At 43.5% G+C, this 12321-nt stretch overlaps 1 protein-coding gene across 1 annotated transcript in view; it reads left to right on the top strand.

Annotated features, from left to right (window-relative positions):
• Positions 1 to 8562: 8562 nt before the first annotated feature.
• NUS1 (NUS1 dehydrodolichyl diphosphate synthase subunit) overlaps positions 8563 to 12321 on the top strand; it is a 36956-nt gene continuing 33197 nt past the window's right edge. The window contains exon 1 of the mRNA XM_036767843.1: positions 8563 to 9240. Within this exon, the coding sequence (XP_036623738.1) occupies positions 8802 to 9240 (439 nt within the window). The 5' untranslated portion in view covers positions 8563 to 8801. The remainder of the gene's footprint in view (positions 9241 to 12321) is intronic.

The following is a 12321-nucleotide window of genomic DNA, read 5'->3' as shown; positions in this document are numbered from 1 at the left end:
CCCTACCAGTTACTAGGCAATTCTAACAAATGATAGAAGGGCAAATTCAAGAAATAATATGGTAAACATTAAGTGCCTACCATGTAACATGCTGTGTGCTAGAAGCTGGGTATACAAACATGAACAATAATACACTCCCTGACCTCAAAGAGCTCATAGCACATGGTAGCGGGGGGCAGGTGGGAAGATAGGGATACACATATGCACACATAAGAATGATAAGAATGATCAGGATGTGATATGTACAAGGAGATTCAGAAATGGTGCTGTGAAAAACTTGAAAGGGAGATAACCTTTATAGGAGGTGAAGAAGGTCAGAGATGACTTCATAGGGAAGATTGCATCTAAGTTTGGCTTTAAATCAAGGGACTTCAATATATGGAGGTGAAGGAAGGGGAAGTTTCTTTCAAGTAGAGAGGATGGTGTGAATGAAAGCATGTAGATGGGAGAGGGCAGGATGAGAAGTGGGGATGTCTTTTTAGTTTCATTTTTTTTGCCACCATGAAAGGCAATGCCCATCAATTGAGGAATGGCTGAATAGGTTGTGGTATATGAATGTGATGGAGTACTATTGTGTTATAAGAAATGAGGAAATAGATGATTTCAAAAAGACATGTGAAGACACATGAACTGATACAGTGAAGTAAGCAGAGTCCGAAGAACAATTTATACTATAACAACACTATAAAAACAACTTTGAAAACTATAAGAACTATGATCAATACAATGAATATTCATGATTCCAGAGGACCAATGATGAAATATGCTATTCATTCTAGAGAGGTGATGAATGTTGCATGCAAAATGCTCTAGCACACCCATGTTTGATAGTGTTGGAGAGGGAACTACTAACAACTGAGGTAAACTCCTCTTCAAAGATATGGCACTTTTGCCAAGCTTTGAAGTAGTTAGGAGGGAGGGAAAAAGGGAGGGAAAAAGAGAGAGAGAAAAAGAGGGAGAGAGAGAGAGAGAGAGAGAGAGAGAGAGAGAGAGAGAGAGAGAGAGAGAGAGAGAGAGGATAGGAATTTCAGGAGAGAACAGGTACAGATATAATATTCTGGGTTTAAAAAACAGTAAGTAGACTAACTTGGTTGGAAAGAAGAATGAGTGAGGGAAAGTAATGTGTAATCAGCCTGGAAAGAGAGAATAGAATCAGATTATGAAGGGCTTTAATTGTCAAACCAAAGAATTTATATGTGGAAAACTGGAGCTTATTCCACTTGTGACAGGGCTTGTATGTGATAGCAATGCTGGTACTAGACATGATATTAAAATAGATATGTTATAATTCTCTGTTGGGCTCTTTGTAGAACAAAGAATTTGCCATTGACTCCAAATGTAGATATGTCCTAAGCAGTTTTTTGGATGCTGTTGGGAAGATGAGAGGCATGCTGGATCTCCAAAGTTCATGAGGCTCTCCTCTGGTCACTGGGGGAGAAGACTCGAAGGTTTTGAGCCTGAAAAACAGAAAGAATCATAGTGTTACTAACAGAAATAGAAAAATTAGAGGGAGGGATTAGAGGACCACTTAAGAGAAAAAGGATGTAAGATCCTCGAAAGCAAGACCTGTTTTGTTTGTGTCCTTGAATCCCCAATGCCTAGTATAGTGCATTGCACTTAAAAAACAAGAACAAAAAGTGAGGCCTATGATTTCACTGGTGTAAATAACTCCTGGTGAGGAATTCCCTGTACCATTACAGATTGGCAACTGTTCACCAAATTGGAGTTGTCTGAAGCATTGAAAAGTAAAGTGACTTTCCCATGATTACCTGAACACTGTGTGTCAGAGGCATGACTTGGACCCAAGGGAACAGAAAATGTTTCCCTCTCTTAAATTTTCCCCTCAGTGGAAGAGAGGAAAGATAGAAAATGAATGGTTTGGACAGTTTACATAGGGCTATATTCTTTTATCTGGAATGGAGAAGTAGGGCAAGTGTCAGGTGCTTAAGGTCTGTGTCTTATCAGTTTGCCCTTCAGCTCTCAACAGTCTTTTTGCCTCAGCCGGAGCAGCTTCCATCAACATCATCTGCAACTGCAACTCTTGAGAAACCCCATATGCAGGAATTATAATGGGGAGTGCGTGTAAATATAAATGTATAAATTTTTATCCTAGACATAGCAGAGAGACACAGAAGTTTCTTGAGCAGGGGAATTGCATGGTCAGTCCTACACCTTGGGAATATCAATTTGGCAGCTGTGTGGAAGATGGCTAGGAGAAGATGCAGGAAGACCAATTAGGAGGTTACTGTAATAGTCCAGGTCAACAATTGGTTATATATACTTAAATTAGGGTAGTTACAGTGGAAGTAGAGAAAAGGGAGTGTTGGGGATGGATAGATGTGGCTTTACTATAGAGCTCAACTGGTCATCATTGTTGTTGTTCAGTCACTCAGTTGTGTCTGACTCTTCCTGACCCCATGGACCACAGCACGCCAGGCCCTTCTGTCTTCCACTATCTTCTAAAGTCCTTCCAAGCTCATGCTTGTTCCTTCCATGACACTATCTATCCATCTCATCCTCTGCCATCCCCTTCTCCTTTTGCCTTCAATCTTTCTCAGCGTCCTTCCCAGTCTTTTCTAATGTATCCTATCTTCTCATTATGTGGCCAAAGTATTTATGCTTCATCTTCAGTATTTGTCCTTCCAATAAATAGTCAGAGTTAATTTCTTTAAACATTGACTGATTTGACTGAACTCTCAAAAGTCTTTGCCAGCACCACAATTTGAAAGCATTTCTGAGGCACTCAGCTTTCCTTAGTCCAACTCTCACAGCCATACGTGGAAAAACCACAACTTTGACTATGTAGACCTTTGTCAGCAAAATGATGTCTCTGCTTTTTAGTATGCTGTCCAGATTTGCCATGGCTTTCCTTTCAAGAAGTGTCTCAATTTCATGGCTGCTGCTACCATCTGCAGTGATTTTTGAGCCCCCAAATATAAAATCTGACACTGCTTCCATTTCTTCTCCTTCTTTGCCAGGAAGTATGGGACCAGATACCATGATCTTAAGGGTTTTTTTTTGTTGTTGTTGTTAAGCTTCAAGCCAGTTTTTAAACTCACCTCTTTCACCCTCATCAACAGGTTTCATAATTATTCTTCACTTTCTGCCAGCAGAGTGGTATCATCTGCATATTGTTGCTCTTTCTCCTAGCAACCTTAATTCTAGCTTTTGACTTGTCCAGTCTGGCATTTTACATGATGCGTTCTGCATGTAAATTAAATAAATAAGGTGACAATATGCAGCCTTGTCATGCTCCTTTGGAACCAATCCGTTTTTCCATGTTCAGTTCTGTCTCTTCTTGACCCACATACTGGTTCCTCAGGAGACAAATAAGATGATCTGGTACGCCTATCTTTTTGAGGACATGCCAGTCATAATTCATGACATAATCCATATTCCTTTACCCACATGATGGGGACAGTATATCTTCACATTATCTTTCACATTTATCTTTTACTTGCGGAGCAGGGAATGATCTTGTAGCATGTGGGCCTTTCACAACCTAGTACAAGAACTTCATTTCTGTTTTTGACCCAAAGGCTTACACAATTGCACATGAGAAAACATAATTAGAATTTCCAGTTGGAAAAATAATCATTCAGATCTTCAATGATCTTTGCCCCTCTCCCTAACACTTTTCTTCTTTCTCAACCTCAGATCACGTTCTATAAAGCAAGAGCTTCACAGACAAGTTGTTCCTTAAATGAAGGAGACACTTGGTGCTAAGGATTATGCCCAGAAAAACTATCCCTTAACTTGTGTGCCTTAACCTAGCCAACTATTTTACAATGCATGCTATTAGTTACAGGCACAATTTAAATTGACTCAGAGTCTGGCACGCATTCACTTGTGGATGGAAATAGACCTATGAGAAACCTCAGACCTCAGAACACTGTCTCTGTAGGAGGGAGACAGAATTTCCCCCTGTGGAAGAAGATGAGTCAGAGAGAGACCCAAGTGTTCCCCTTTGCTAGACATTATCATCCTCTCAAGTTAGTGGCCTATATCTCTCTTCTTTTTCTTAGTCGAACTCCTTGAAAAAGTTATATACAATTACTGACTCTACTTCCTCTCCTCTCTCACACCCAATCCCTTGGCAGTCTGGTTCTGTACCTTATCACTCAACTGAAACTTCCCTTTCCCAAATTACCAATGATCTCCTAATTACCAAATCTGATTTAGTCTTAATCCTGGTCAACCTATCTGTTATATTTGACACTGTTGATGGCTCTTCCTAATCTTCATTCATATAATGGAGATAATATCGGTCTTGTAAATTCATAGGGATGTTGTCTAGAGATAACAGTGTAAGTGAAAGCTTTTCGTAGACTGTGAAATGCTGAATGAATATAAAGTATTATTAATAAAGAAAGACATTCTGATGTAGCAGGATGGAAGACTGAACTTTGTGTTAGAAGAAAACAAATTCACTAGTCAGCCAGCTGACATCTATTAAACACTAAGTGTCAGGCACTGTGGTCCACACACAAGGAAAGACAACTAATTTGTAACCTCCGCCAAACCACTTAATCTCTAGGAGCCTTAGTTTCATTATCTGGTAAATGGGGATTGTAACATTTATACTACCTACTTCATAGGATTGTGGTGGGGATCCGATTAGAAAATGCATGTTAAATACTTTGTTAACTTTAAACCTGCTATAGAAGCAGTAATCATATCACAAAAAAGGTAGGGACTAGCTCGATTCTTTTAAATCCACAGAAACTGCTGTTAGTAAATGCCTTTTGAAAAAGATGAGAATGTTAGATGATGATAAATTGGACTTACTTGCTTATTGTCTTCTGTCACATATCTCATTTTCTTCCAATGACTCCCCTCTGCACATTTTGAAAAGCAAATGAAGAAAAATATTTTCTGTGCATACACACACTTTTTCCCCCCATATACACACTTTAATTTCTGCTATTAAAACTGCAACTGCTGCTCCTTGCAGAAACTTCTCTTGAAGTAAATCCTCCTTTTTCTTTTTTGAAGCAAACAATATTAAACTAAAATCCTTAGATTCTATTGGACTGGCAGTGGAGATAGTTGGGGAATGGGTGGGGATGTTAGGTGTGGAGGGCGGGGAGTGCAGAGCTAGCTGACTCTCACGCTTTTTTCTCATGCTCCTGCCCCTAACCATCCTCTTTCCCTATAGCTTCTTTTTCCTGCATCCCTTGCACTTGGAAAAGAACATAGGTCCCCATAATGGAAAGACACTGAACACTGGCATTCTCTTGGCATTCTTAATAACTCTGTGTTGCCTCCATTGAATAAGTATACCAGTCTGCTAAATATGAAACCTGAAAGGGTTTCATTTTCTTGAGTTCAAATCTGGCCTCAGACACTTACTAGCTTTGTGACCCTGGGCAAGTACTTAACCCTGTTTTCCTCATTTTCTTCACCTGTAAAATGAGCTGGAAAAGGAAATAGCAAACCTCTCTAGTGTCTTTGGCAAAAAAATCCCCCAAAATCCAAATAGGGTCATGAAGTGTCAGACACCACTGAACAGCAAAATCCTAAATGTAGGTATATTTCAAATATTTTGTGAGACATGTAGTGAAAAGAACACTGGATTTAGGGTTGAGAGATATAGGCCATAGGATCATAGTACATAGAGCTGGAAAGGGCCTGAGCGATAATTTAGTTTAATACCTTCATTTTACAGTTGTGGGAACCAGGTCAAAGGTGTAGTAGCTTGCTTATGTTTAAACAGCTAGTAAGCAGCAGAGCCGGAATTCAAATTGAAGCCTGGCAAGGATTTGGGTAAAGTCATAGATGGCTTAGTTACCAAATAAATCTGCAGATGAAACAATGCTGTTAGGTATAGTTAAAACATCTGATAACAGGATCCAAAAATATAGACTGAAATTATGGGCTAACTCTTAACTGATTAAACCCAACAGGGATAAAGTCCTACAATAGGGTTCAAAAATTGCCTTCAGAAGTATAAAATGGAGGAAGTATGGCTAGACAACAGTCATATATGAACAGATTATGGGGTGTTAGTGGATTGGAAGCTCAATATGTGTTGAATGTGTGATGTGGTAGCAGTAATGCATTTAAAAAAAGCACAGTATATAAAATGAAGGAAGTGATCGTTTTGCTGTACAGTGCCCTGGTCAGACCACCTAGAGTATTGTGTTCAGTTCTAAGTGCCACATTTTGGGAAAGGACATTGATAACCTTGAGAGAATGAAGAGCAAAGGTCATACAGATCCTGACTTCAGAGGATTAGTGGAAGGAACTGAAGATGCTTAGCTTAGAGAACAGAAGGTAGGATGGCGTATAAGAACTGCTTTCAAGCATTTGAAGATCTGACACATAGGAGACTTGTTTTCTTTGATCCTCCAAGGCAGATCTAGGGACAATGCATAGAAATGGAAAGGAGGTGGATTCTGACTCCGTATAACAAAAACTTTCTGTTAATTAGAGCAGTACAAAGCAGAATGGGCTGCCAGGGGAAGCAGAGAGCTCTTCTCTTTAGGTCTTCATGGAGAAGCTAGATGACCTCCTGTTTGAGATCTTGTACATGGTATTTCTAGTCAGGGCCTCTATGGAGTCTGAGATTCCTTTTCACCTGAGACTCCATGATCCTTTTGACTCTGAATGCAGCACTTTTTTTTTTTAAAGAACAACAAAATCCCACCAAACTTTAAAGAAAAGTATCTCTAAACATGATAAATCCAGAACACTTAAAGAAAACAAAGTCTTAAGTACAAATTGGTACCATTGTTACTTGTCCCTAATTTATCAATCTCAATTTAATCTCACTCTGGCTTTATACCCAGAACTGACCGAAAATCTCCATTCTGAATCATCAGATTCTAGATTTAGTGCTGAAAGGGACCTTAGGGGTCATCTACTTTAACCTTGGTATTTACATGTGAAAATACTGAAGCTCTTAGAGAGGTGAGTTCTTATCTTCAAGCCAGAAACTCGCCCAGCAGATTTCGAACTAATTCTTACCGGCTTCTAGGCAAATTACATAATCTCTCTGACTCTCAGGGTTAGTAAAATAAAGAGATTCAGAGCAGATTTTAAAGGTACCTATCTGCCACCTTGCAGGGTGGTGGTAAAGTCGATAGAGTACCCAGCTTGCAGTCAGGAAGACTCATCTTTGCCAGTTCAAATCTGGCCTCAGACTCTTACTAGCTGTGTGACCCTAGGCAAGTCTCTTAACCCTGTTTGCCTCAGTTTCCTCATCTGTAAAGTGAGCTGGAGGCGGAAATGGCAAACAATTCCAGTATCTTTGCCAAGAAAATCACCAATTGGGTCATGAAGAGTTGGACACGGCTAAACAACAGTCTTTCTCCTTCTCTCTGTCTCTAGAGGTTCTTTATCTTTCATTTTCGAAGAGGACCAAAGGCATCACAGTGTCATATCTTCTTTTGCAGTTAATTTGATTTAAGTAAGGCAGAGCTGCTCAAAGTTTTCAGTTTCACTTTCTTTTCCAGACCCACGGAAATCCTGTGGCAAGACAAAAGTCAGGGTGACTGGCAATGGCCAACGGCTGAGGATGCCCAGGATGACTGTGGCATCTTCAGTGTCTGACTTCAGCTGCTTTTTTGGCCATTGGGAGAAATTGTCCTTACCTGCCCATTCCATTGGGGAAAATCTTCCCGTGCTTGGGATGGACACCCCCCTCCCCCAACTCACCAGTGGGTTTGAAGCTATGGTCCATGGGGTCAAGAAGAGTCCGACACAACTAGACAACTGAAAAACAACAAAACTGACTACTATGAAATTTTGGTTTAGTCACTGTGGTATAAAAGTAGGTTAAAAAAAAGTAAAAACTTCAAAAGTGTAACAATGGAAAGATCACAAGATTTGCAGTCAGAAGCCTTGACCTTTGGTCTCAATTATGCGTGTGGTCTGGGACTAGGCACTTCCCTAGGTTTCATTTCCCTCTTCTTTAAAAGAGAGTTGGACTAGATAATATCTAAAATTTCTCTCTTCCACTCTGCATCTACTTAGTGCTTTAGACTTTAGATCTACGTGCCATCGTCTCATCTAATAATTCACAACGACCTTCTGACCTTGTGACACATCATCATGCCCATTTTACAGATGAGGAACGTAAGACTCGGAGATTAAAGTGAACTAATTAGGGTTATCTAAAATCCTACCGCCCTAGGGACGCTAAAAGTGCCTGCCAACCAGCATTCTGATTGGCATCAACTACAACCCTCTAGTCCACCTTCTCCAAATATTGCTGGAAAGGCAGGGTGTGGCCCCGCTCGAGGAAATAAATAGTTCTTAAGTTACACAACAGGACAAAATGCTAATGGGCTTGTTCCAGCCGGGCGCCTGAGAAAGGGGGACTCATATCCTAGGCTCTTCCTCCCTTCTCAGAGCAGAGCAATCTGCGTGCTCCCCGCCCTCCACACGTCCAGGGGGCACTGTTCTCTCCCCCAGCCGGGGCCGTGCTCGCCAGCTCGTGCGCGCCAGTCGTCTCGCCGCCTGGGGCTCTTGCCACATCCTCCGCCCTCCGACCCAGAAGTCGCGTCAGAGATCGACCTGGACCAATCAGCACCTTCCATGTATCGGCAGAGGCGGGGCGATAAGCGGGAGGAGGTGGAGGGGGAAGATGGCGGCGGGGGCGAGGTGAGGTGTTGGCAGCAGCTAGGGGCTCGGGCGAGGGGGGGGAGGGGGGGCAACCGGAGATGGCTCGTGCCCGCGGCCGGTGAGCATAAGTGGCCCTCAGGCCGCAGGTGTGGCGGTCGCGGCGGCGGCGGCGAGAGCGGGAGGGGAGGAGGGCCCGGGGCAGCGGCGACTGACGGGCCACGAGTTCCGCGAGCATGACCGGGTTGTATGAGCTGGTGTGGCGAGTGCTGCACGCGCTGCTCTGCCTCCACCGCACGCTCGCGTCCTGGCTCCGCGTCCGCTTCGGCACCTGGAACTGGATCTGGCGGCGGTGGTGCCGCGTCGCCTCCTCCGCGGTCCTAGCGCCGCTCGGTTTTACCCTCCGCAAGCCCCCGACTGCGGGCAGGAACCACCATCATCACCATCACCACTACCACCACCATACCCACGGCCGCGGGGCGCCCGGCGTGGCCTCTGCCGCCACCCACCCCCGGCTTCGCTGGCGCTCGGACGGCAAATCGCTGGAGAAGTTGCCGGTGCACATGGGCTTGGTGGTCACAGAGGAGGAGGAGCCCAGCTTCTCGGACATTGCGAGCCTCGTGGTGTGGTGCATGGCCGTGGGCATTTCCTACATCAGCGTCTATGACCACCAAGGTGAGGCCCGGCGGGTGGAGGCGGGGCGGGTGCGTGCGGGGCTAAGGAAGGGGGAGGCAGCCCCTGGCCTGGGGCTCAGGCACCTTCTCCCCCATCCCGCCGGGGAGGAGCAGCCACCCGGCTTCGGGATTGGGAGTGGTCATGGCCCAAGGACTGTCAGTCTTCCTCGTGGGCCTTTTTAGGCGGCTCAGCCAGGACTAGAGTCCACCTCATCTTCACTTGTAGGTGAACCCTTCACTTTCCCGCAGCTCTTTAATGACTTCTTCCCGGCGATCATGCGTAGTAGACAGTGTATGAGTAAGCCCTGTTTTACAGGTGAGAAACTGAGGCAGGGACGGGCGAAGTGACTGTGGTCACACTGCTCATAAAGGGTGGCCTCCCGACTGTAGATTCAGTCTGGTTTCTATGAAGGAGACCCCGTGCTAAGGCTCTCCAAGGTGTCTTGCAATCCTGAAATGCTGTGCACCGTCAGCAATGAATGAGAGTGAAAGGAAAACTTGCCAGTCTTAGGTCAGGACACGGAAGGCACTAAACCTCACTGGGCGCTGTCAGAGGAAAAGAAGGAAAAGCAGTCAAACAAGATGAAAAACGTACTTGGGTACCAGATAGTGTTGTAGAAGGCTGGAGAAAATACAAGGAAGTATGAATCACAGTTCCCGTTCTCCTGGATATTACAGCCCTTTGGATTCAAGACTTAAGCACAGGAAAAGAGTTGACTGACAGTACGAGACAGCACATTCTAAGAGCTAAGTCATTGTTACAGACTTTACTGGATAGTCCTGGGAATTGAGCTGAGGGAGAAAACCCTGGTTTGGTTTCCGCAAGGAAGTACTTGAGACTGAGCAGAGTTTGGATTGGCTGAGAGAGGGTTGATGAATGGTCAGAGCCTGGATGGATAGATCAGTTTGAATGAAGGGTTCTTTTAGAGGAGTAGTAGTATTAGACACCGAGATGGCACCGTGGATGGCTCATGGAACCAAAGTCAGGAAGACCTGAGCTCAAATCTAGGTTTAAAAAACCTACTAGCTGTGGCCTAGGCAAGTCACTTAACCTCTGTCTGCCTCAGTCTCATCATCTGTAAAATGGAGGTCATAAAAGCACCTATATCCCAAGGTTGTTTTGAGGATAAAGTGAGATGACATTTGTAAAGTACTTTTCAAACCTTAAAGCAACATACAAATGCTAGCTATTTATTATTATTATTACATTATTGTATGAAGTTGGGCCTAGGTAACAAATCTTTGAATGGTTGAGCAATTGAGCCTCTTGAAATCTAATCTTTAGGTAGTAGGGAGCCATAGAAATCTTTTTTGGGGGTGGGAAGAGTGATAATGAAAGATAATTTTTAGAAAGATTAAACCAGCACTGGTGATTGCTGGATTCAGTGTACATTATGAAAGGGATAGGGATTAGAGCTGTGATTTCTTGGTAAAGGGAACATCCAGATAAAGAGATTCCCTGTATCTGTGCAGGTTGACATCTTAGCTGCCCTTTATGCTCATATTTTCGTACAATACTGAGATTACTCAGCTTGCGCAGAGTCACAGAGCCATTATATATCAGATGAAGGAGTAAAAACCCTGGCCTTCCTTTCTCTGAGGCCAGCGTTTTTTCCACTATGCTATGCATCCAGAAGAGAATACATGTTAAGGGCAAAAGGGGTATACATTCATTTTGGGCATTAGGGTAAAAGGATTGATTTGATATAAAACTTAACAGAAATGAAAAGACCTGCACACTAATAGTTAATAGAGGAGAGGGAGATTAGTGGAACAAAGCAGACCCTGCATTGCATAAATGGGAGAGCAGATACATGTATATAGATGACTCTCATAGAATCTGGGGAAGGATCTTGGAGGAGGTGGCCAGGGAGTATTTTCATTATGCATAGCGGGAAGTCCATACCAAACATAAAAGTAAACATAAGCAAAGGACCGGAGATATTGAATAGTTCAGATTAGCTGACATGGAATGGGGAGAATATGAAAGGGAATAGCATAGGATGAAACTGGAAAGGTACAGTAGGATGGAGCCAAATCGGAGGGTCTTGAATGCCAGGGTCAGGGAGAATTTTGAATAGACCTGATAGGATTCTGGGTTTATTAGGAAGCTGACTAGGGTAGTATGGTAGAAAATGAATTGGAGAAAAGATAGTATACAAGGTAAGGAAACCAGTTAGAAGGCTATTAAAATAGTCTGTGTGAGTTAGAAATGAACACCTTAACTAGTATGTTGCAGTGTGAATGGAACATTTAGAGTAACTAGTAAATCAGAAGTAAAATTAAATTCAGTAAACATTTTATTAGACATGTACATGAAGAGCGGTGTGCTAGGCACTGGGGAAGATAAAAGCACTACTGGACAAGGATTCTTGTCAAGCGACTCAAAATCTATTAGGGGAATATAAAATACAGACACAAATAACTACAATATAAAAGGATACAGGATAGCTATCTGGAGAACAGCATCCCTTTCACTCTTGGCCCTTGGCCCTGCCTCTGGTCTCTCCCACACCACAATGCCATGATCCTAGAGAGTCAACCCTGGGAACAAGAGGGTCTGCCATTCCTGCCACTCATCCACCACTTCCTTAGCAGGCAGACCCTGATGATGACAGTAAAGACCGGTGCTCAGAAGCCCTAGGAATTGCTGTGTCTCACCCAGCTGCTAGCCGTAGGTCTAGCCTAGTCTGCTGCCTCTTCTGCTACTTCCCCTGTGGAGAAGAGAGTGCTCCATCCCTGATGTCCTTGCAGCCACAGAATTACAGCAACTCCTTCCCAAGAGCCTTGGGTACAGCATCTCTCCGTTCTTCCTCCACTTTTTGTTGTTCAGAGAAGCAGCCCTTGTGGAGATGCAACCTCAAAATAAAGGCAGCATAATATAGTGGAAAGAGCATTGGCTCTGGAGGCACAGACCTGGGTTTTTGAGTCCCACCTCTGATTACTACTCCTACCTGTATGACCTCTGGGCCTGTTTCTTTATCTGTAAAGTGAGAGGGCCCAGCTAGGTGACCTCTGATGTTCCTTCTATCTCTAACATTTAGAGTCTTATGAACTGCCTCAGAGTGGAATCTTACTGTCT

This window comes from Trichosurus vulpecula, chromosome 7, assembly GCF_011100635.1.
Source record: "Trichosurus vulpecula isolate mTriVul1 chromosome 7, mTriVul1.pri, whole genome shotgun sequence".
Lineage (NCBI taxonomy): Eukaryota > Metazoa > Chordata > Mammalia > Diprotodontia > Phalangeridae > Trichosurus > Trichosurus vulpecula.
The sequence above is the reverse complement of the archived record's forward strand: the minus strand, read 5'-3'. Positions and strand labels throughout refer to the sequence as shown.